Source organism: Rattus rattus, chromosome 2 (genome assembly GCF_011064425.1).
Source record: "Rattus rattus isolate New Zealand chromosome 2, Rrattus_CSIRO_v1, whole genome shotgun sequence".
NCBI lineage: Eukaryota > Metazoa > Chordata > Mammalia > Rodentia > Muridae > Rattus > Rattus rattus.
The window spans coordinates 198,095,762-198,122,548 of NC_046155.1; the positions used below are offsets into that span (position 1 = coordinate 198,095,762).

The following is a 26,787-nucleotide window of genomic DNA, read 5'->3' on the forward strand; positions in this document are numbered from 1 at the left end:
TGAGGGCCATTTCCAGCTTATTTCACTAGTTACATGCAGTCACCAGTCCATTCAGACTTTAAAGAGTGGTATTAGATCTGCCATCTCTCCAGGAAGAGTGTAAGAACCCACTGCAAAAAACAGGTTATGGGAAACTTGGTATAATTTGTCTCTGGAAAGAAATATCTGCCTAGACTGCTTGAAGAATAGAAAACTAAGAACCCTAGAAGTCTCCTAATACGTTACAGATGTAACCAACAGAAACAAACTCCCATGCCAAATTTATACTAATAGCAACTTTGTCCTGAAAGATTTAATTTAGAATCTATCTTGTCTGTTATAAAAAAATAAAATTGGGGGTTCCATATAGAGTCAAGCACACAATTCCATTTTAATGCAAAAGCCCATGTGTCTTAATTTGCCTCAAGTTAACTCCATCAGCTTGTCAATATCTCATTCGGAAGTCATTAAGAGATTTATCTTCTGAGTCAGCTTGAACATGTTGATGAACTGCATACTTACCTTCAAGAACATCTAGTACATTTCAAAAAAAATTACACCAAATTGGCAGATATTTCTGAATCAGACCTGTATGGTTTCATGATCATTGGTGCCAAGAAATGCACTTGTAGAGATGGAGGAGTCCTAAGTGAGCAGAGCCACCTGTCCCTGGGTTGAGTTTCTGGCAGGGACATGCATTTTCAGTTGTCACTCCCTCTGTGACTTCACATAGAAGAAATGTTGCCCATGCATGTCACATGATATACACTAGCATAACGGTATGCTTGTACACAAAGATGGGGTCCTGAGACAGTTCATCTTGCACCTAAATAACTCCTGATCTGGAAAAGGATAGACATTCCCCATATGTGGACACATATTTCCCAATGTGATACTTTATTTTTTGATAAGCACAAAAATGGTAATTAAGTTCTGAATAGCATAAAGCACTCTCCTTGAAGTCTTCAGTGATGCTGTGTCTTTGAGTCATAACAAACAACGCATTGCAATGTTCTCAGTTTGCCCTTTCGGCTTCAATTTGTTCTTTGAAGATGCTGGCTGCCATGAAGTATGTCAGTATTTAACATGAATAGTAAGCACGATGAGGGATGACTAAATGTCTCTAGAACCAAAATTGTGACTTCTCTTATGCAGAATAGCAATACTAGCATTTGAGTTGAGGAAGAATTCTAAGTACATCATTCTTTCTAAGGCCTTAAATGTAGACAATGTCAATGAGAAGAGGTACCTTGAATACCCTTCAGACATTATTCCTGTTTCAATGTATTTGTTTAACCATAAGTAAGTAGAAAATACCTCTTGAATTGTATTAGAATAGGACACTTGTTATAACAGACAAACACACTGTACAGTGATTCAAACACTCTGATGTGTATGACTATGCTAACTCTTCAAACAAGTTCATATTTGAGATACTGTCAAATTTGTACATGTGTCTGTCTGTATTTCTGTATTCCTGGCATACAACTCTTAAATCCCTTGAAAATTCTGAAATGATTGTCTTTTTTTACCATGCTAGTAGGTAGTATTGTCTCTTTTTACCATGCTCTTTTCACCACACTGAACAGCAAGTTGCCCCTATGTGGCATCAGGATTTGGTTGTCCGTGGAAAGGTCAAGAATTGATGAGAGTTGAAGGTGCATTTTATCACCAGTGGCCCATAATTGACTCAAGCATTCTTAAACAACTAAGAATATTCCCAGACCCTGAACACTAAGGTTTAGAGCATCTGAGAATGTGGAAATATAGAAGGTACAATGCCCACCCATAGAACATCAAAGCACCACCACCATTCCTGTGCCAGGCATCTCTTCATTTGTCCTTCTTGCCATGTTCTTTGTAAGAAAGAGAAATCCACATTTCTCTTAGTTACATGGACCACTCGAAGTCATTAATGCAGCCTAAGCAAGGCTTGGAGCAACCCCCGTGGTGAGAGCCCTATCTGTCAGCCAGATAATCAGGAACAAGGTAAAACCACCTGGAGCTGGCAATTAATACTGAAGGAGACGGGAGACAGTTCTGAGGATTGAGCCCTTCCCTGTGGGATAAGTTGCTGTCTCCAAAAGGAGAGCGTTAGAAAGAAGTTGTGTTCAATGACATGAACTGGCTTCTGCTAGGGACCCGCTTGATTGCTGGTGATGAGAAACTCTCATGCCTTTTAGAGGTGTAGAAATGAGCTGTGCTGGTTCAGTTCTGTAGTCTTTTGTCATGTGGTCTTCCAAGTACACAGGAAAAGTGAAGATTCTGCCATTTAAATGAGTTGTTGCCTTAGACTTAGCTCTATTCTAACATCCATGACTAGAAAAGAGGGAAAGAAGAGGCAGGGTGAACCTCGCCCAGGAACTCCATGGAGAAGACACTTTTAAGTGTGATGATAGGATATTTTTCAAAAGACACTAATAGACTCCACATTGTCAAGAGTTTGCCTTTTGATAGTCACGAGATGTAAAATTCAGGGCAGTCACGTGGCTTGTCATCCCAGCTGGTCATGAGTCACCAGTGCAGGGTTTTGTTAAAGCACATCTGTCAGACCCCACCCTTGGCTCAAAATTATTAGGCTTTGATGGAGCTCCGGCAACTGTCACCTCTTGTAAAACTTCACAAGAGATTCTAAGATATTCATGATTTGAAAATAAATCAGTGTGCTTTCATAGCATATACTAACAAGAAATTATATTAAACTCACTTAAAATAAAATGCTAAAGTTATATACTTCAGGGCAGTATACAAGGCTTGGCTTGGCAAAAGGTTTATTTTTTTAAGTGCAAAAATGTGATCATCACAAGGAATAATCTGACATAAACATAATCTGAAGCTTTCTGCCCATGAAATACAGGATATGAAAAATCAGAACCAGATTACAGATACCAGAATAATTATTTATTAAATTAATTAATTAAATTAAGAGCTATTTAACTATTATTTATTATAAAATATTATCATTATAAAATTTTGAGAGTGTATAAGGGTCAAGAACTCACTATTTTATCAGTGTGTTTATTTTATAATCATTGGCTCTAGTTTCTTTTAGAAGTCTCATGTAGTACTCCATTGTGTAGATGTACCACATTTTCTGTATCCATCCCTCTTGTGAAGGACATCTGTGTTCTTTCCAGCTTCTGGCTATTACAAATGAGGCTGCTATGAACATAGTGAAGCATGTGTCCTTGTTATATGTTGGAGCATCCTTTGGGTATATACCCAGGAGTGGTATAGCTGGGTCCTGAGGTAGTAGAATGTCCAATTTTCTGAGGAACCTCCAGACTGATTTCCAGAGTGGTTGTACCAGCTTATAATCCCACCAACAATGGAGGAGTGTTCCTCTTTCTCCACATTCTCACCTGCATCTGCTGTCACCTGAATTTTTGATCTTAGCCATTCTGACTGGTATGAGGTGGAATCTCATAGTTGTTTTGATTTGCATTTCCCTGATGACTAAGGATGTTGAACATTTCTTTAGGTACTTCTGGTGAAGATTTCTTCACTAAAAACTCATCTACATACTACATCTTTTTGAGACATTTAAAATAGATGCATGTATATGTTCATGCATATGAGCAAATGAGTAAGTGTGTGTGTATGTGTGTGTGTGTAGCTAAGGGTCAAATTCATGATCTTGAATATTGTAGTTAAGTGTTCTGCTAATGAGTCCCAGCTCTTTCAAAATGCTTTACTTCAAATTTGTATTTATAATATATCTATGCAGCAGGACTTTCCAGAAATGTATAGCTTAGGGGGAAAACTTAGTACCTGGGACTGTCTGACTAGTACTTTGTGGAACACCTAGAATAACTCTTCCAGCACAACCAAAGCAACTTATAGAAAAGTTTGTTTTCAGATGGTTAGGGTCCATGATGGTAGAGACAGCAGGTGGCAGCCATGGTGGCTGGAATGGTAGCTGAGAACTCATATCTTAAACCTCAAACAGGAATCAGGGAGGGTGCACTGGAAACCACACAGGGTATTCTTTGAAACCTCGAAGTTTGCCCCCCAGTGACATACTTCCTCTAGCAAGACCACACCTCCTTAGCCTCCTCAAACAAGACCACCAACTATTTACCACATATTCAAATGCCAAAGACTCATGGCAGGAACATCTCTTTCAAACCACCATAAAAATCCAAAGACTGAATCAGGTGTAGCACTGTCCCTCAAAGGAATGGCAATCAAAGGTTAACCAGAGAGGGACTGATGACATTGTGGTCTGCCTCCAAGGCATTAATGAGAAGACATTGCTTGTAGAGACATTTCTCTGTGGTGACCTCCCATGTGCTGATACATCACTTAGTCAGCCATGAACACTATGACTTCCTCCTGACAGAAGCTGAGTGACAGTTGTGGTCCAGGTGACTTATAATCTGGGCTTTGTATTATTGATCATCTTTTCCCTTTCAATCATTCCGGCTTTTTGTTTCTTTTAAATCAAGCTGCTGTAGATTGAAGAACCTCCCCAAGGTCAGCTACTACATTATTCCTTTTGGAAAAAAACAATACACAATTAAGATTGTCTTGCTAGAAGAATTTGCCCTCCAGCAGCTGGTAAGCTCAAGGTCTTGGCACTGTCATTCCAAGCAGTCAGAGGAGCCTCCCCAGTGGAGGTCAATGTCAGGGGAGCCAGGAACCCAGCTGTTGCCTAAGCTTCCTCCTGGGTATATACAGGGATAGGTGTGCTTTAGTCTTCCTCAAACTTCTAGACAGTTCCATTGGATGGAAAGGAGCTGGAAAATAGAAAGGGTCTTCCTGTGAGGCCTAGATGCAAAGAGAACCTGAAAGAGTGTAGCAGTAGAATAGGGGATAGTTAAGGCCCCATGAGCCTGAGAAAAAGCTACAGCATCTCAAGATCTCTAGGCAGCTCTGGTATTGTAGTCCTATAATTCTAGTACTAGAAAGTTTGAATCAGGAGGCTCCCAAGTTTATAGCTTGTTGAGATAGCAGAGTCAATTCGAGGCTAGTCTGGGCAGCTGGGTGAAGTCCTAGCAAAAAGTGAGGCTAGGGGGTTGCAGATGCTGTTCAGTAGAAGTGCTGCCTAGCATGTGTGATGTACAAAGTTCACACCCCAGTCCCTCCCTCCCTCTCTCCCTTCCTTCTGTCTCTGTCTCTCTCTCTGTCTCTCTGTCTCTGTCTCTCTCTGTCTGTCTCTGTGTGTGTGTGTCTCAGTGTCTGTCTGTTTCTGTCTCCTCCTCCTTCTATGTCTCTCTCACACAGACACATGCATACACATACATGTGTACATATATGTATTTACATAAGCACAATACGCATACATGCATACATGCATGCACTCAAGCACACACACACACACACACACACACACACACACACATACGCCATATACACAAGTCACTTACACTTGAGGGTGTCCTTATGGTTTCTCTGCTATGCTCTCTTCTTACTACGTCCCCTACAGACTCTTCTTATCTCTCCCAGTGATGGCAGAATGTGTTCATGTCTGCTAACTGTGCTTCAAGACAGGCTCCCTACCTTTAGGGTTTGGCACAGACTGCAAAGTGGCTGAAGCCTGACGTGTTATCTTTCTGAAGTCCCTTACTCTTTACACACTGGCTGGCCCCTGGCTTCTGGAAATAGTGGTGCAGTACATGACACTGAAACCGCCCAAGACACAGATAAACTAGCAGCTTTGTTGTGCTCATGTTTATTCACAGTGGTTGCCAGAGCACCTGAAGCATTCTGGGACTCTGGGTGGCTTTTGTTTCTTAAACAGCTCCTTAAGGGCAACAGGCAGCAAACAGGCACTGTGTATTGGCAGGAAAGTCTAAAAGGATGATAATGGTGGTTGTCAATTGCTACAGGACTGTATTTTTATTTCGATGTATATTTGCATGGCTAGGAAGTGCCTGCTGCCAAGGAGGAGATGATAAGTTGAGCCGCTGCCAAAGCAGGACTAGAAAAACAGGCTCACTCCAAAGGATGTTCTCCACTCCGGGAGTTGGCTTTAAAAAAAATTCTCTCTCCATGGGCAGAATCTTCTGTTAAAATACTAACTCTTCAAAGGAACTAAAGCTCGGAATCCCTGTCAGATAACATAGTAGGCTCTCAATAGGTTCTTGCTGGCAGAAGGAACCCAGACAATCATGTGCACTATGAGAGAACCCAGACATGACAGCCCAAAAGAAAAAAAATGGCTTGCTGAGTCAGAGTGCCATGTCTTTCTTGCATTGAAAACCAACCAAACCAAACCAAACCAAACAACCCCCTCCCCCCAAAAACAAAATAAACTGTGCTGGCACTAGAGTTTGCTGAAGTTCAGCACAAGTGTGTTTTGTCACATGGTACACAGTAGAAAAAGCGATAGTGGGGGCCACCTTGGCAAGAACCCCCAAGTGATTTGATGGTACTTTCGAATGTTTTCTTGAACAAGGACGAGGTTACTGTTGAATGAGGCCAGTATCCTAGGTTGTAACAGAAAAGCAAGTGATTTGAAATTTCACCACTCAGGTTTAGGAGGCTGGGCAGGTTCTCGGCCTGTTCATTCTGTGGTAAGACTTCTAGGAGACAAGACAGTGATGTTGTTGATGACACACAGAACATAAGAGGCAGAGCCATGGGGAGCTCGGCCAAGGTGAGCACTGACACTAGTCCACCAAGGCACACCCCCTGCCACCTGCAATGTCTAAGCTAACCCCACAGTCACTGGACACTTGTGTCATTCTTTGATGGACTCCCTTTCTTTGTCACTGGTCCACATGAAATCTAGGAAGAATGTAACCCAGGAATTTCTCTATTTTTATAAAGCAAGTCTTTAAAATGTGCTGTTCATCAATTTCATTGCAGAAGTGTAGAATGTAACAGTTTTTTAGTAAACAACATGTATATATATATATATGTGTGTGTGTGTGTATATATATAACTATATATGTGTATATAACAAGAATTTTATAGTTAATGAATATACATTACAGTAATACTGAATCCATAAAAAACATTTAAAGTACAATTTTAATACTAGCAATGCCTAGCAATTAGGAGAGAGACCCACTATGGAAGCACAAGTTTCAGGCTACAAAGCCTCTACCAAGGATGGTTTCTTAGGCAATGTATTTATTTACTTTTTAAAAAATTCTTTAAAAATGATGTGTCTGAACCATATTCTTTTGGTACATGAAAGATTTTTAAGAGGTCCAACTACTGATCTAATTAAAAATAAAAAAATTGTAAAAGCTAGTGAACAAGAACACAGTTCAGACGGACTCTGAGATGCACCATGGTACCATCTCAGGTGTCAATCCTCATGGTTTATCTGTGGCTTCCTGGGAAACTGGGCTTCAAATATTCCATGTTTTAGTGCATTGAGGGATAAAGATGGGCCCAGTGAAATGTAGGAAGTGGTTAATTTTTTATACTAGGGGTCAGGGTCCATTACAGCTTCAAAGTATAGAAGCAAGTTACTATATTAACTTGGTAGTGACTTGCAAAAGGCTAAGAATAGAAGACTCATAAATGGTGGGCAATATTCTCATACACAGTGCTGGTTACTGGAATGAGCAGAAGAGTAGATGTTCTGCGTAAGGACAAATGGCTTCATTAGACTGGAACAAGGCAAGATAAGATTTTTCTGAGTCTGGGATGCTTCACACTTTGAGCTGGATGATATTTTTATAAGTTGAAATATTTGTCAACAGTGTACAGTTACACCTTTTTCAATTAGACCTTCATGAAATAAAGATAAAAATAAGCTGCGAAGTGAATTTTTAAAAAGATAGTGGGTTATGGGCTCAGGGGAAAACTCTTCAGTAGACACAAGTCTCTGCACTTGGCTCCCAGCACTGAAAAGAGTCTGCAATGGCTTTCTACCAGGAGGGTCCGAGATCCCTAGCACAAACCAGAGCCTTGAGCATTCCCTTTTTTTCTGTGGATATTTAATGCAGTTCTTTCCCATGTAGTGATTTGAGAGCAATATAAGAGCTCCCAACAACAATTCAGGCAAGTTGGACTGAGTCGTGTTAGGAAACAGGATGAATCAAAAACAATGGACTCTTCAATCTAACCTGACCAGCCCACAAGGAAACTGCTAGTGGAAATATGTCAAGAACACATTTCGAGTAATGTTTTCCAAAAGGTCCCCAATTTTTTGTCCTATTTATTTGACCTTCACAAATTTTAAAAAACTATCTCCCTTGTGATTGTATGTTTTCTTTGTCACATAAAAAATTTCCAATTAAAGAAATTCGTTTTTTAAAGAAATAAAAGTGGCCAATGTTAAAATGTATATAGTAGGCAGTTTAAACTATAAAATAGGGCAGTATTCAGTATTCAGTGACTGGGAAAAAGGGAACATGGTCAAAAGTGGAACATAATTCACCAAGGTAAGTGAGAACACTTGGGCATTAAGAAGGCAACAGGTCAGAAAAATAAAGATTAGGACTCACGTTATAATTTATGCACAGTTTCTTTCTTCAGGCCTAACTTGCTTGGCATTCTGTGTAGTATCTACTGTGCATCGATGTGCCTGTTTGTGCCAGAAGCTTTGAGATTCCCCTGAAATCCACACCAGCCAAGATTTGGGCCAGTCTTGTTCTGTTGTTTTGTTTTAAACGTGGCCATCTTCTACTCTGGGCAATCACGACTGTTTACTGTAAGTTCCTTAGTATAGATTTTCTTCATTTTCAACCCTCAGGTTGTCACTTGTCACAACTTGTCACTTGTCAGCCTTTATGTCAGGGAGCAATAACACCCCAGAGCTTTTAACGTGAAGGTGCCCATAGTTCTGAGACCTATTCAGCAGGATGAGCAGAGAAAGCATGAACCCACACTGCTGTATTATCCTAATACTCCTGGTAATCCAGCATCATGTGTACCCTGTAAGGTCATGTAGTTAGGTTAGAGGAGCTTATTTCTACCAGAGAGGGCAAGTGGAGTTGAGAGGAGATCTGAGAGCACCATACTCCCTCCCATGTTCCCATCATTCTTAGTGCTCCTTCCCATCATCCTCAGTGCTCCTCACAGCCTCCTTGCTTCTCTCCCTAGAGGAGGGCTCTAATGGCCTAACTCAGAGACTGTTGCTGTTGAGAGAAAATAACCATCATGAAGAGCTCTGCCCAGCTTATCTTTTGCAGAGGCCGTAGAAGGTCAAGGGAAGACATACTTGCCTGACAGGAAAAACAGCTATTCCTAAAGTCTCTGGCCACACCCATGCCACATACTACTCAGTAGAGACTAAAATATGTGTAGACTTACTTTAGTGGAAGCCAAATTACTTCCACCTCAAGCAATTACCTTCTAATCCTTTAGCTAACTACTCATAACTATTTGTGAATCTTATTATAAGTGGTGTCTTGTGTTTCCTGGGGGCAGGGGGGAGTCTGCCCATCATTATCACATGTGGAGATGGCCTACTGGGTGCAGCCTATGTATCCCAACATACCACTTATGTTCTCTTTGTAAGTAGCACATCTCTCTTTCCCTCCAAGGAAGCAATGACGGTTTCCTCTTGAGGTTGTGGTCAGCACTGAATGAACAGTTCATGTAGATGTTAGATCTACCCAAGAAGAAAAGTCATGCCACCATTATAGCTACAATATCAATATCCTTTTTAGAGAATCTTGGATTAGGCACAAGAGGCCATCTCGGCTTCTTGAAGTGGAAAGATGTGCATATTCATGAAGAATGCCACACAATCTCTTTTCAGATGTGACCAATATGTCCACTGTATTTTCAGTGTTGTAGAAGTGTCAGAGGAAGCTCCCTGGTTCATCATAACATCCCAGGAATGCTTCTGTCTCCATGACCATGTCCCTTTTGAACCTCTCTCTCTTTCTCTTTCTCTCCATTATTCAGGAGTGTACACATTTCTATCCAGCACCTTGAAGTCTCTGGAAGAGAAGGAACACATCCACCGAGTCCTGGACAAGATCACAGACACTTTGATCCACTTGATGGCCAAAGCTGGCCTGACTCTGCAGCAGCAGCATCGCCGCCTGGCCCAGCTCCTCCTCATCCTTTCCCATATCCGGCACATGAGGTACGGCAGCCCTCAGTCCTGCGTAGAGATAAAAGATGCTGACCTAACCCACTCTGTGCAACTGGCTGCTCCCTGAAGCAGGATAGGCTGCTCAGTAGGCAAAGTAACTTCGAAAAAAATGCCTGAACCAAAAGGCTAAAGGAGGACAGAAGAGGGAGCACAGAACCTGCCTGAAGCATTAGTCAAGCATTAGAGAGGGTACCCTAGAGGAAGGGATATGCACTGGTAGTTTAAAACACATTCAATGAGAAGAGACATGTCAATCAAAGGGTGTCGCTGAGCATAAGCCATTTCTCAAGGCTTCAGACACATCTGTTATGGTTCTGGCATTATAACTTACTCACCTACACCAGGGAATGCTGAACGAGTGAGCCCTGGGCTTGGAAAAAAAAGTACATGCAGAGTCAACATTGATGAGTCCATAGCTATCAAAGCCTTCTTGTGACCTCCTTTGTCCTTATTGTAATCTGTCACCTAACATGCTTCTTAATCTCAATCTGTTCTATTGCATCCCCTATGAAGCAAGCAGAGTGCTCACTTTAACATCAATCAATATCATGTCATCTCCCTACTTAAATCCTCCAGGGGTTTCCTGTTGCTTTTCATTAAAAGCATGTCACCCTTTGTTTTTTATTTTTTCTGTTATTCCTTGTGATGCAGTCTTTCATAATTATCTTTTTGTGTGTCCTTCATAATTGAAGTTATGCCACAGTGGCTGTTCTTTAAGTCATGTATGTAGCACTACTGCTGGCTGGAGATTGACTGGGTGTCCTTGAGGGTCTCAGCTGGACTCACTTATACCTCTCTGTGACACCAGTAGCAGACTTGCATCAAGCCCCACCCTTGCATCGAGACCCAAGAAATTCAGCCCATTTGAGCAAAACCAGCTTAACACTTTACGTCATGTCTAGTAATGTTTTATCATCTAAGCAAGATAATGTGGTAAGTCTCATATGCTAGCTAGATAATGGGCCATAAGTAGGTGGTCACATTCAAGGAAAACATATCTACTTTTTCTCTTCTCTTTCTTCTGATGATATCAGAAGCAGAGACTAGCTCAGAAGAGCATAGTGCTGCCAAAATAACTTTCTGAGAGAGTAAGTTCCCCTTGAAGAAAATATGATGATATATCCTTGAAGGAATTTATAGAAAGCACATGGCGCCTCTGAGTATTTTCAGTTGTTGACAGGGACTCTATGAGTTTACAAACCCATTATGCACTTGGGTTATTAGCACTAGCAGGCAATAAACACTTGCCATGGCTGCTGTTACTGACAATGTATTATAAAGGATATGGCAAGACAGAGAGCTTTTCAATTGTGAAATATGAAGGAGAGATGACTATTTTACTCAAAGGTTTGAGTCTCTCTGTATTCTGTGTCATTCATACACACTCATATCCCTATACAAAACACTCTTTTTGTCCAGATTGGCTCCCTGCAGCCAATCTGAATCATAGAATTCTTGTGCTGTTAGCATCACCCTAGTCATAGGTTAGGGCCATAGCATAAGTAATTTAACATTTTCAGATTTCAGATTTTATCTGACTATAAATGTGATTCGTTAGATGGTTGGAGAAAGACAATGACAGAGTCGGAGCACTAAGTACGAATGGTGTTTTAAATTAAAGGAAGAAAAAAAACCCAAAACCAAAACAACAACAACACACACATAAAAACCCCAAATAATACTTAAACATGTGATTGAATTTGGATTTCAGTACTTGATGGTTCTCATGTGTTTGTGGCACAGATCAAACCTGAGCAACATAAATATTATCAGGACATTTTCTTAGTTCTACCTGTTCATGATATACACAGCTATAGTCTAGTTTGTTTTATTCTAATTTTAGTTATTTTGAGATTAGTTCTCACTGTACATTTGAGGCTAGCCTAGAATACACCAGACAAACTAGGCTAGCCTTAAATTTGAAATGTTTACCCTACTCTACTCCCAAGCACTCAGATTCCAGGTGTGTTCTATCACACCCAGAGACATACTTATCATTAAAATTTTCAAGCCATGGAAGAGTTATGATTTCCTGCCTTCACCACCTACATGGTAGAGAGGGCAAAGAGGAAGAAGAGAAGAGCCATTTGCCCGCATCCTTCTCTTCCCCCTTTCTCCCATTTCCTCTTGTGAGCAGCATTTACTGTTCTGGGCAATGGTAGAAGTTAGGGTCATGTGGAAGGAAACACCTAAACAACAGGGTCTGATCCATTGCCATGGAGCCACAAAGGTTTTTTGGTCACAAAAGGCATTAGAAGACTCCATGGAAATTCATTCCAGTAAAGAGAACAGAATGTCTCATTCTCTAGGTCTCTGTGGGTCTTCATTCCATTAAAGAGAAGGTCAAAGACCAGTGACTGAGAATCCATGCAGGATGACACTCAAGGTACTCTCTGTGAGGGAGATGAAGGCAGGTTATTCGGTCCTCAGAGAGCCTGGATAGAAAATTTGATTTTTATTCTCTGAATATTATAGGAAGCCACTGAAAAGCTCAGGCAAGGACCCCAGCTTGTATAGTGATGTCTCCAATGTTATGGTGGGTCTTTCAACCTCAATCAATGTAATCTAGAAACAATTCTGTAGACATCCACAGATATCTAGAGCTTGTCAAGTTGACATTCAACATTATAGAGAGAAAAATGTAACATTCAAGTTACATTATAGAGAGAAAAATGCATAGAAAACACACTGAAAGAAGCTGCAGGAAGAACATGATTGGGAATGGGGTGCCCTTATAGGATGGAGGAAATAAAGACACATGGACACATGTCCCAGTCTGGGGTCTCTGAAGCCCCTAAGCTTCTACAATTGTTATCTTATGACAAATCCTTAATAGGTTTAAAAAATGACTCAGAAGTGCCTTCAGAGTTTCTCTTACTTCGTCCACCTAAGAATTTCAGCTATCTTGGGGGTTTAAGCCATGGTCTAACATAGTTCCCTCTGTGTCCCTTCCCCTCCAGTAACAAAGGCATGGAGCATCTCTACAACATGAAATGCAAGAATGTCGTGCCTCTCTATGACCTGCTGCTGGAGATGCTGGATGCTCATCGTCTTCATGCCCCCACCAGTCGTATGGGAGTGCCCCCGGAGGAGCCTAGCCAGAGCCAGCTGACCACCACCAGCTCTACTTCAGCACATTCCTTACAAACCTACTACATCCCCCCGGAAGCAGAGGGCTTCCCCAACACCATCTGAGAACTCCCAGGCTCCCCACAAGGTCCTCGAATCCCTGAAACATTTTACCCATGTCCTGTATGACTTTAGCAGAATTCTGTCTCCTGCGTACACTCTGGCATGCATCCACCACCAGTGGCTTTCTAGTATGAGTGGCCATTCATTTCCTTGATCAGTTGTTAGTGGCATGTCTTCTGTTAGGAACAGCCAAAAGGGATTCCAGGGCTAAATTTTGGTACCAGCTCTCTTTCCTCCCTTTGCTACATCACTAACTATGAGGATTCCTGTAGTCTTCTTCAGTCTTCATGAATGAATTGAGATAACTGCATTGAAGCTACTTGTTGAGACCCAAGCCTAGAGAGTAAACATTTCACCTCTAATAAGCACTTCATAATTGCTCCAAGAGTAAGCCTCAGCAAAGACTTCAAAGTGGCTCTTTTAATTGAAGCCATTGAGAAAGGTATCTCATGGGTTCCTTATAGCACCCTCTTGCATTCCTATAGCAACATATGACTTTATTAAAGGGAAATCTTGAGCCCCTATAGGAATACACCATGCACACAGGAAGATTCCCCCAGTTGTCAAGACCATGCCAACTTAATACAGTCCACCTTCTGGCTTCTAAAGTGTCAGCTGCTGACATACATACATCATGGGTTCTAGACAATTCTTACTTCCCATGACTTGTGGGAACCAGAAAGTCAGTTTCAGTTAATACCCTGGAATGAATTAGTCTCTTTTATGAGGGCTGTAGGGTGTATTGATTTTATTTGATTTTCATTTTATAATAGACTTCTGCCTCTGGGGCTTGCAATAAAGGCAGCTTGGGGACCTGTTCCAGTGAATCTAACATTCTTCAGCACAGGATGTCTCTTCCCTGATGTGAACTGCCCTAAATTGTTACCATGTAGATCAACCAAGGGCAGTCACAATGAATCTTCAAGTTGATGATACTTTTTTTGGTTTTTTCTAGTTTTATTCTTGGGCCCAGGGAGCAAATACATGGACAATGACTGTGACTCAGAGGAATGTGAACAAGAAGAAAAGTAAGACCTGGAGAATGACCTGGCCAGGGCCATAGCTTCACAGGTCCCCCAATGCACAGTGAGACTGCCTGTGATACATGGTCTGGCTTCATTTACATTTCAGGTATGAACCTGATTGGAAAGAGCTGACAGTAGATACCTGTGTTCCTATAGATGCTCCAGAAGCTTGAGGAAAGGCACTGGGGCAAGGTCTTGGGACATACATGACTCAAGCTGCTGAGAAGTTGTTCAGAGTAGAGTGTCCTTAACTATTTAAAACTCATCCAAAAACCAACTAGTAAGGCCTTAGGGAGAAAAATTCCTTCCCTGACACAGTTCATGTTCTTAAATTTCATAAGTCAGAGAGGAAGACCAGAATTAGATCATGAGAGTCCTTTCAACAGGGGATAAAAAGAAAGGCCTACTCTAGCCACATCCACCCAAGACCTCTGGTGTCTTGGTCTCTCTAGGACAACTAAGGATTTCTTCCTTTTCCTAACCAAAAGGAAAGTTTGGGTCCATTCCTGACTTCATGATCTATTATTTGAACTCCATTGAGATGTGATGGGTTAGTCAACAACCTAGGTGAATGGCTAGGCTTCTCTTGTTCTGTCCTATTTGGAATGGTGGGTTCCATTAATTTCTGCTCTCCCAGTTAACTGACTACCAAAGAAGTGAGAAATTGGGACAGCCATTTTTTTCTTTCTTTTTATTTTTTTTTTTTTAATTCCTCATCCTTGTTCATCAAATTCTGGGACAATTTTATGTATCTGCTTTAATAATGTGTTTAAGAACCTAACTCTTTTGTTTGTGTATGTTTAAGAAGCACCTTACATAGTATAATATATATTTTTTGTTGAAATTTAATTGCTTGTTTTTTGGACAATTGAATGTAATAGTTCTGTTCTGGGTTTTAATTTGATTGGGTTAACATCGCAAAAAACAAGGGAAAATATTTAGTTTTTTTTTTTTGTAGACTTTTCAAACTACTGTGTCATGTATGCAGTTATTAATGCCTAAAGCCTGGTGATTTTCATTTAAATGAAGATCACATTTCATATCAACTTTTGTATCCACAGTAGACAAAATAGCACTAATCCACATGCCTATTGTTGGATGTTGAATGACAGACAATCTTATGTAGCAGAGATTATGCCTGAGAAGGAAAATTATTCAGGGCAGCTAATTTTGCTTTTACCAAAATATCAGTAGTAATATTTTTGGACAGTAGCTAATGGGTCAGTGGGTTCTTTTTAATGTTTATACTGAGATTTTTCTTTTACAAAAATAAAAACAAAAATTAAAAAAAAAACCTTCTAGGACTTTAGATGATGTAATACCAGCTAAATCCAAACAATACTCTAGTGGAGGGTTTCACATTATCCCATCTACTGTGTTTGTATTCATGTTATGATAATAAGTTTGAAATGGGCAGAGAATATCAGACAGCTGAAGTGTTAGCCCACGAGTTTCAAACAATGTTTGGAAATCTCTTTATCCTTATTTGAAGTGCCAATTTTGATCAGCTGACATCTTTCAGCTGCTATCGTGTTGGGGCATTGGGGACATGATAGAGAGGCGTACCTGGACTTTCCCCTCACCTGGAGGTAATTTAAAATTTGAATGTTATAATCTACCCTAAGAGTCAGCGTGAGGTGCATAGGGAGATGTGGGATTTGAATAACAGGTGGGGAGATGAGAATAAAGAGTATGGAAATTATTCTGGCACCCTGAATATGTCCCTGGTTTCAGAATTTCACTTCTGTCTGCACTGTAATAAAATAATAACTATCTCCGTTGGCAGTCATTTCCAAAAATGGCAGCTTGAGTTCCAAGGAAGAGTTTAGAGGCAGCAGTGAAATCCAAAGAAAAATCCAACATGGGGTCTGCCTATGTTTCTTTTAGCCATTGCTTAGCTTGCCAATTTGATTCTGGTCATCCAAAGAAAAGACCCTATCAATGTAGGTGACGAACAAAGTCTAGACCCCAAGGAAGTTGTGTCTTTATTAGATTTCCCTGGTAATATTAAAGATATGATTTTCCATGCCGTATCTTATGACTTTGGGGCTGACCAAATAAGCAACTTACTGATAATTTCTTTCTAATCATATTGTGGTGTCCATACTTTGAAGTCTTATACATTGAAAGGTCATTGACTCCAGCCATTGGTTTGGAGTTACCCATACACCTGCATGAAGTCAATTACAAATCTCTTATTCATACCTTGAACCTCTGAGATGTACTGAGATACTGAGAATGATCACTAGGACCATAGTAATGTCTAATATTCATAGTTAGACCTGCTTGGGAACCTAAGTCTTTTAAAGGTAAATAGAGTCATAGAGTAGCACATAAGGCAACCATGATCCTCTTTGGTACAAATCTTGGGAGGTTGATCCACTGTGCACTTCCTAGATTAACTCCATGAAAATTTGCTCTTTCAACTGGAGCAAACAAATTTAACTTTGGTCCCAAACATCCATCTTTTCATTAGTGTGAGTATGCTCCATTTCTAGCTTCATATCTTATCCATTTAAATTAAAGTGTAGTCTCTTTGTAACGTCTGTTAGACTCGCGTTCTAAGTGATTATGGCTGTCTCAATTTTGCACTGTGTTTCAGAGACTTAAGAGAAATTTCTATTTGCATTTTCCCCCTTTCTTTTGTATCCGAATGTGCCTGAACTTTTTAAATATGTAAATGCTGCCATGTTCCAAACCCATCTTTAGTGTCTTTGTATGGAGCTGTGCACCCTGGAAATAAACATACAGTCCCATGAGCAGGTGCCTAAGACATTGGACCCCTTTGTATTCACAGAGAGGTCATTGGTCATCGAGACTTGAATTAATAAGTGACATTATGCCAGTTTATGTTCCTTCACAGCCTACAAACAATGCTTCTTGTGCACTACATATTCTTCAGTGTAGAGCTCTTGTTATTTTTGAGGAAAGGCACAGATGCCCAATTGTGTTTGATGGATTACTACACTCTTCTGATGCATACTACTATTGATGTGATCCTGTTTCGTTGCAGCTTTGCTTTGTTTAATGAAACACACTTGTAAGCCTCTTTTGCACCTTGAAATGGTAAAGAATCCAGTGGGATGCTCAAGCACCTGTAAACCATCTTCTGTAAACATATTTGATGTTCAAATAAAAATAAAATAAAGACAACAGGTTGTGTTATTATTTTTTTAATGCTCTGTTTCTTGCTGATAGTTCATTGCCAACCAAATGAAAGCAAAGGGATTCAATGATCTGTAGAAAGTACAGTGAGCTTAAATGCCAAGACCTCCCCATTTACCTGGTACCAAGTTAAGAGGTACCAGGTATTATAGTGACTCAGCCTTAGTTTGGATCTCCACAATAGGCAAATTTTAAGATCATTGTCAATTAATCAACATTTAGTTTGCATGGAATGAGTGTGAGGATCAAGTGGGGTACTTATTTAAAGAGAGCTTCAGATAATTATTATAATTAGGTGAGTATATGGATGCATGTTCTAGCACAGCAATAATTACCTTAAAAATTTCCCCCCTACTTCGAAGGCAAGTCAAGGTTCCCATTTTATGATTTTATGATACCCTTTCCTTCTCAGAGCTACCAACAATGTCACTTTTCTATGCCATCTCTATGATTTAGCTGATGAAAGGGGAAGTGGGGATTGAGACATACTAAAAGGCAACACCAGGTACAAACTCACTCTGCAGCTAGCTTGCCCAATTGAAACCATTATTCTTAGGGTTTTACATTTACACTTACAACAAAATCCGTATTCCCAGTTTCTTGACTTGTAAAGTGTGAATCAGTCCACTCTGCATTGCTATGACGAAACACTTGAGGCCAAGTAACCAACACAGTAAAATTTACTTAGCTCTGAAGGCGGAGAATCTAAGCAATGTGGTGGAAGCTGGGACAAAAGTGTCATGGCAGATGACATCATAGTAGGATTGAGGACAAGAAGGGTCGCATAGTGAACTGGAGAACCAGAGAGCTTACAGAGGACAGTTTACCTCCTTGATAGTAACCTTCCTGCCAGGGAACTAACTGGGATCCCATGAGACCTACACCAGTGCCTTGTAAGATCCCTTGTCACTGCCCCTGTTCAGCAGTGTTTTGAATCTTTGACTACCTGTGGAATAGTGCAATCTTTTAATAGGGTATGTGAAGATGGTAATGCGTGGGTTGAGGGTTCATTCAGCTCACACACTGACTCAGAATCCCAAGATACCTTCTTAAGGTTTGATGGTACAAGGTCTGAAAATACAGAATGTATGACTCAGGCAAGGCAACACGCCGATGTTTTCTTCACTATTTGTGACACTGTAAGTGACCATGGGCGTGAACTTAAAAGTAATTACTTCACACACAAAGTGATACACTGTGGTTACTGCAGAATGAGAAGGGATAAGAAAGAGGGATGATGTCCATTCAAGATAAGACAAGTCATTTAATGGAACTATCTCCATGTTGTCTGGGTGTCTGGTGGATGGAAAGGATGGGGGAACTCCCTGTCATAGGAGGCACTTTGCATGGAACAGACAGCAACTAAGCAAAGCACAGAGGAAAGAAAGTCCTTCACATTGGAGACACATCTGACACTCCTTTCTAGTCTGAGAATAAATAAACCCTCTGCCCCCCCCAGCTCCTCCCCCCTTAACCTTACCCTCCCCACTGAGGTTCCAAGTGAGCTTCACTCTGCTTCTGACCCTACTTCCTGGTCCTCTTTACAGTACAGTTATCCTTACTTTGCAGGTGAGAAACCTGAGGCTTAACACATTTGTGTGACTTTGCCAGAGTTGCAGATCTAGTGAATGGCAGATATGAGATGACTCTTCCTGCATTTAACACCCAAGTGACAGGAAGTCTCCCCTCTCCCCCTCACACTTTGAGCTCTGTAGGGGCAACTGAAAGAGTAACATAGACTGTGGATTTTGTCCTTAGACAGGTTTTACAATCATGAGTATAAAGAAATCATCAGTGAACTTTGAAGGCAATACACACTTCTTCAAAAAAAAAAAAAACAAAAACAAAAAACAAAAACCAGTGTGCCACTGTGGACAGGAGGCTAAATGCTCTATCCTTGGCATGCTGGAGAGATGGGAGCACACATGGCTTCCCTTGCGTTTAGATTTTTGGATTCAGAGGTTATCCCTCATCTTCCTGTCTGCCCTTGGCAAAGGTGACCAAATAGTTTTCTCTCTGGTCCAGTGTACTAGGAAGAACTGTCTCCAGCCATATCCTAGACTTTGAAGACTGAGGGTTAAGGCTTCTTGTCACAGCAGTGTCTCTTTGAGAACGTGTCAGTATCAGGACCAGGCTCAGTGGCCCTCAGTAGTCTAAGACTAAGTCCTCCTATCTGCTGGCTCAGGATCCAGTCACTGGGCATCTGCTTGGCACTTATAAGACAACCCCTTGTAGGTGACTACGAAGAAAGAGGGTGAAGGCAAAGATGGGACGTGGCAAACATTTTCTTAAGAATGAAAGTAGAAGCGATAATATCAGTGGTCCAGCCAGGCTGGAAGCAAAGAAAGCAGCACCAAGTAGCCAACTATGGGCCTTTGCCAAGTGGCAGCTATCCACACACTGCAGGACAGACAGGGATCTCGGGACTGTGAGAATACACTGTGTGCTCTTAGGCCTCTGCTATACTCTAACCTGTCATCAGCTGCCTTTTCATTGAGACATCAATGATTCTGGGCATAGCCAGTGAAAGGTTTGTGAGCTGGTAAACGTTTTTATGGGCTGATGGAGTTCTCAAATTAGATTCAGACTCAGTGGAGTTGAAAGCTGTAAAATGCCCAGAGTATTTCCACATTTACAAGCAGAAAGAACATGATTGAACACCTAGGGCCTCAGCCCACAGGCTGATGGGAAGGAGAACAGGCAAACGCATGCATGCTGTCAGCAGTAGGGCTGCAGGAGTTGGGTCACTTCTGCAGGGAGCCCTTTCCCTTGGGATGCCTGGCATAGGCCAGCCTCTAAGGCTTGGTCATGAGCTCCAGACAAGGCTGGTTTGCCAGTGAGGCCAATGTATCCGCCCGCCTCTGCCTTTCTATTGCCAGGGTTACAAAAGTAGGTGATCTCAGGTGGCTTTTAAAGTGGGAGCTGAAACTGAACTAAGGTACTCAAGCATTAGGAACTGAACTTTCTCCTTAGTTCCCTGCAAGGAGTTTCTAATAATTCTCCAAGGAGAATAAATTACGAATTAGGGAGACTTATAAAATTATTATTTCAGATCATACCTCAGCAAGCCCTAAAAATAATCCATCTTTGAACATAAACTACAGGTTTGGAGAATATGATTCCCTCCTTCTCTGGGACAGGCCTGCAGGCATGCACGTGGTACACACACACACACACACACACACACACACACACACACACACACACACACACACAAGTAATCATTTAAAAAAATCTACAAGACTGAAAAGAGTCAGTGTCCCCCAGTTTCCATTAGCAAAATCAATCTAAAACTAAAAGAAAAACAAACGCAACTCAAGGCCATCACCTGGCACTTGTCTTGCACTGTTCCGGCACAGCAGACACACTCAGAGCAAACCATGATTATTCCACTTACAGAGGAAGAGACCAGGGAGCAGAAAGGCTGAGTCATTCGCTGATTGCATGACTAGGAAGTGTCTGGGCTTCGGAGCACATGCTATAGGCCGCACTTTCTCTGAATGTTGGCCAAGGCAGTCTTTTCCAAAAAAATCTAAATCATTTGTTCCCTCACTCCAGTTAGGGTGAGGTCTGGGAAGTGATGGAGGCAATCATGAGGAGAGTGTGCGTCAGCCAGCAGAGGACCAGAACCCAAGGCTAAAGCAGGTTGAATGTGTAGTGCCTGTGTCTGGAAAGAAGGGCACCAGGACAGGCTTTTGTAGGCCTTGTGGGCCACCTCCAATATCTCTGCTCCTTCCCCTGTGATTGTTCTGGAGTTTGGGGGTAGCATCTTCTAGCAGCCAACTGTGGTTGGTGGGGGAGGGTGGCTAAAACTCCATGGTTTTGCCCAGTTGACTTCTCTTTCTGGACACTTCTTCAGGGATTCAGTGTTTGGTGAGCTTTCCTTTCCAAAATCCATCATTTTCACCTACTTTGTGCCAACACTTTCAAACCAACCAAATAGTCTGGTGAGCACCTGGAAGTATTGTTAGGATCCTGAGTGTTTTTCTTTTGTTTTGCTTGAGACAGTGTTTCTCTGCATACCTTCGGGTGTCCTGGAACTTGTTCTGTAGATCAGGCTAACCTGAAACTCACAGAAATTCACCTGCTTCTGCCACCCAAGTGCTGGAATTAAAGGAGTACATCATCACCACCCAGTGTGTTCTGAGACTTTTAATAAATGGCCGGTCACCATTTATTTGGAGTACATCAAAAAGTTTCTTCTAAACTGAAAAACAAATCAAATACCTCCTGTGTAAGAACAAAGATGTTTTCCATTGTCTTTTCAATTTGTCATCATTATAACAGCAACTTAGATTTAAAAACCAAATTATGCTCCCTGTCAAATTTAAACTATAAAAGCATTATTGTGTTTTCTGTGAATTCAGTCACATTGCTAAGGTTTGTACCTCAACTCTGTCTGTACTGATTACCTTGTCTTGTGTGATGAATACACACCACACACACACACACACACACACACACACACACACACACACACACACGGCGTGTGTCTATAGAATTGGAATCATATGATATAAACTATTTCAGATTTTGTTTGAATGTAATAATGTATAGTAGGGGCCTTAGGGTTTTACTGCTGTGAAGAGGCACCATGACCAAGGCAACTCTTTCAACGGAAAACATTTAATTGGGGCTGGCTTACAGGTTCAGAGGTTTAGTCCATTATCACCATGGTGGGAAGCATGGTGACCGGCAGGCAGACATGGGGTTGGAAGAGGAGCAGAGAGTTCTATATCTTAATCTTTCAGGCAGCAAAGAGGAGACTGAAACCTCAAACCCTGCCTCCCCACTAACACACTTTTTCAAGCAGGCCACATCTACTCCAATAAGGTCATACCTGCTAATAGTGTTACTTCTCATGGACCAAGCATTCAAACACATGAGCAATGCGAACCATACCTGAAAATACCACAGTAGGCATCTTCTCTAATTGATGCATTGGAGCGGATACCTGGAAAACACCTAAAGATGGAAAGAACCAATTCCATAGACTTTTCCACTGATCACACATGTACTGCGGCATGCATATGCACACACACACACACACACTCACACACACACACACACAGAGGCACACACACCATATACATATACACCCACACACCCACACACCATTCACACATATACATACGTACATAAATACACACATGCTTACACACAATACACACACATACACACAAATACCAAATACATATACACAAATACCAAATGCATACACACAAATACCAAATACATACACACACATACAAAATACATACACACATACACCATATATACACACACCATATACACACATACCATGCACACATATACCATACACACATGCATATACATATACACACACACCATATACATACACACAGACACATACCATACACTCATGCACAAATACACCCATACACTCATTCACTCAAACATCACACGTATACACACCACACACATACCATACACACAGACATACACACAGACACACACAATAATAATACATAAAATTTCAAAAGGAACAAAATAGTTGCACCATAGTAGATACTGAGTGTGCAGCGTAATCCGTCCAAGAAGCCCCCTGCAGAAGACACCTAGGTTGCTGCAAAAGACAGCAGTGACAGAAGAGGCATCTGTGTTTTGTTCTTGATTGGTTCAGAGACAACTGTCTTTTCTTCTGGAAAATGACAAACTAATTTCAAACAAAATGAATCCCTGGTGAGCAGGGTTTGATTGGTTGGAATTGTGGCCCAGTGTTCTAAATCTTTAACATTTCCTGAGAGATTCTGGTGTGCGCATTATGAGTATTGAAGTTTTGATGAAGACTTTGTGGTTTGAAAAGCACTGCTTCCATGTATGGAGGCTTCAAGGAAACAAGAAGGCTGCGTCCCCATGGAGGGTGAGACTGCCATTCATCATGAGTTCTGAGGAAGTGATATGGCAGGATTTCTTTAAATGTATCATTAGGAGATTGTACATGCTTGTTGATTCAGGAGACCCTCTGTAAGCAAAGGGTATTACTGCAGTACAACTTAGCACACGCCAGCGGGAGAACAATGTGTGGGGAAAAGATGACTTCTTTCACCTCGCATAGGGTCCTCCGTCCCACCCACACTGTGGTAACTACACAAAGACAGAACAGAAGGCAAGGGAGAAGAGGGGAGGGGCTGGGGAGACAGGAGGGCTGAAGGATTCACTATAGCAGACACAGACAAACATTTAGAAGTGAATGTCGGCATGAGGAGGGAAGCTAATAGAATTGTGTTGCACTTGGAATTCTGTTCAGCTGCTCTGGTTCACACAAAACGTCACTATGGGAGATGATAGCAATGCTAATTATCGTTACTATAGTAACCACTTTCTGTCTATATACATCCCCTAACACCACGCTGTAAATCTCTGATATACACAGTACAGAGAAACAAAAATATTCAGCATAGTGAAGACGGATACACAAATAAGGACTTGTCTAATAAGGACAGGTAATAATGCTAATTGTGGAATAACAAAAATAGCCCTAATTCTTATAATGTGTAAGTAGCAACAAGACACGGAACCAGATTAAATACCTATCAATGATTGATTATATAGAACATGTGGTCTATATGCACTGGGATGTTTTCTTTATCTATAAAAATGTAATCCAACTATTATGAACACATAGATTAAAATAGAATTAAGGAAACCATAGAAAGGTACATAAAAATTGGATGTAGATTGAAAGAGAGATAGGAGATTGTTAAATTTATTTGGAAAACAAGCAGATCTTTTGCAAGTAAAATATTGATTTTTTAAGACACAATGAACTCAGGGCTAGAGGATGGTGCAGCCATGAAGAGATCCTTACTCCTGCAAAGACCCTGGGTTCAGTGTCTACTCATGACTACCTATTCCTCCTTATGGAGATCTGCGCCCTTTTCTGGCCTCCATGGTGGGAGTACACACATGGTGTACACACACAGATAAAGCTCTCTCTCTCTCTCTCTCTCTCTCTCTCTCTCTCTCTCTCTCTCTCACACACACACACACACACACACACACAAACAAACATGGATTAAATATAAACAAAACAATCTTTAAAATGGACACATGCAGAAAGAAATAGCTTGTCTTAATACACACATTAAAGCCTTGATTATATATTACAGCAGTGTTTATATTTATGTGTACTGGTTATTTATGTTTTATTCTAGTAATAAACCAGACACATAAATATTACAATAACTAGTCTGGGATCTACTGCTATGAAGGAACAGTGGCAAAGCTGAATGGAGTGGAGACATTGCCTAGGCTCATCATTCAGGAGGTCCAGGGAGAACAAGTGTTCAAAGCTAGGCTGGACTACGCAGTGGTCCCCATCTCAGAACCAACACAGCAAAGCAACCCCAACAAGCAATATTGGGTGGTGTGTTGTTTTCTTTTCTTGTTGCTGCAACCAAACACCTGAAAATCCACTTAAGGAGTAACGAACTTTGGCTTGCTGTTGGAGGATGCACCGCCATGGCAGGAAGTTAGCATGGCAGAAGTTGAAATTGCCTGGTGGTTACAGTCAGAAAGAATGATAAATGCTGATCCTCAACTCACATTCTCCCTTTAATTCAATTCGTGTCTCCAAGCCATGGGATGGTCCTCTGTGCATTTGGGGATGTCTTCTCACCACAATCTAATCTAGAAAACCTTTGCCAGACAAATCCACAGGTTTGTTTCAATAGTGATTTGAATCTCACTCAATTGACAATTGAGTTTAATTATCACAGACAGGTCAAAAGCATAAGAGTCCAGATTAAAAATCCAGGCTTTTGGAAAGTTTTCTGATGAAGCTGATATTGAGCTGTAGGGGAGGATGGGAGTTTGCTCATATTACTTGCCATCGTGGCCAATTGGGAACAGTTGAGTGGCTCTTGTGTAGGAATATCTGGTACTGAAAGCCCAGCCTGCAGTGAATGTGGTGCAGATATAAGGTTGCAAATGGCACTGATGACTGATTGATAAACCATTGACCCTTGACACTTGGCATCCCTTGTGTTATCCTGTCAGGCTGAACATTCAGCAGGAAGTTTGGGTACCAGGGGCGGGTGGTGAGATGTGCAAGGCTGGGAGTTGGTTTACAACTGCTTCTGAAAAGCTCCTTGGCAGTCTCACTTATGAATCTGGCAATTCTATCAAGAACGTGTCTCACCAGACGTGGGTCTGACCTGGAGTCCATTCTCAAGGCTCTAATGACGTCTAACGTCTGAAGTTTTGGGAGACCATACATCACCTCAATAGCAACACCTGCAGCCAAAGTTGAGGAGAGATTGTGATATAACTGTGACTTCAAGTTCAACTGTGGCCTCTTGCTTATATCACAGGAGAGAGAGAGAGAGAGAGAGAGAGAGAGAGAGAGAGAGAGAGAGAGAGAGAGAGAGAGATCCATTTTCCCCACCACCCTTGATAGTTAAGAAAGATTATATTTGAGTCTAGTCAGCTTCCTCAGATCTGATTAAATGTTCCCCCCTGCTCACTTTGCTTGACCTGTTTTATCAGCTATGTTCAGCTTCTCAGCCCTTAGTCCCAAGAGGCTGCTCAACAATGGCTGCAGGCAGAGCCCACTGGCCTGAATTGCTCATTCACCTGAATGAGAGGGGTCCCCGAAAAGGTCGGTCTGTCTTGGAGTCCTGATGGATACTAGGCAACTGTGCAGGAGAAGAAAGTGAGAAAGTGGGACTGTAGAATAAAAGCCAATCTTTTTCAATTTCACTATATCTGGGTGGCGGGAGGTATGACAGCCAGAGTTATCACAACGTATTATTAAATTTAAAATTGCAGCGGCCGCTCAGCAAAACGTCTCCTCTCATGACCTGAATTGGCTCCTCAGTGTTGCATATAACTAAGCAGAAAATTGTCTCCAGGCCCTGTAAACCATCCTGCCTGTCTCTTTCCACCCTCTCACTCTTCAAAACTGCACCCCACTCTGCCACAAATCAGGAGCTATGATCAATCATGTGACAAGGAAAGGAGATACATTCTCAGAAAACAAAGACACACCTGCTAGACATGATCTCCCTCCCCTGCCTGTATTGGATCCCACTTCTCTGGCCTTGTCTTTGCTTTCATTTCAGGATGAGTACTGGAAGAGGATTTGGCTTTTTTGCATGTCAGGGACCCAATAGGGACTGCTATGAATGGGTAATGAGCAGGGAGGATTGAAGTTCTAGCTAGGACTACAAAGGCTACAAAGGCTGGAGTCATTTCTCTCCACAGAGTGGGCATGGGATGCATATGGTCTGTTCCAGTCTTTGATTGGCCTACTTGTAATGCCTTCTGGGGCTGGTAACTGCAGTACAGTTCCCTATGAGTCTTAGATTGATGGTGACAGTGTATAGGAAACTATGGAACAAAGAACTCAACTAGCAAACACCTCGGCTGTCAGCTACACCCACAGCTCCTCCC

At 41.4% G+C, this 26,787-nt stretch overlaps 1 protein-coding gene across 2 annotated transcripts in view; it reads left to right on the forward strand.

Moving 5' to 3' along the window:
- Window positions 1-13,260, forward strand: part of Esr1 (estrogen receptor 1) — a 245,920-nt gene extending 232,660 nt beyond the window's left edge. The window contains exons 8-9 of one of the 2 annotated variants that reach the window (XM_032894791.1): window positions 9,796-9,979; window positions 12,949-13,260. In XM_032894791.1, coding sequence (XP_032750682.1) covers window positions 9,796-9,979; window positions 12,949-13,183 — 419 coding nt within the window. In that variant the 3' untranslated portion in view covers window positions 13,184-13,260. The remainder of the gene's footprint in view (window positions 1-9,795; window positions 9,980-12,948) is intronic. The other variant, XM_032894790.1, reaches the window with a different exon arrangement.
- The last annotated feature ends 13,527 nt before the right edge of the window (window positions 13,261-26,787 follow it).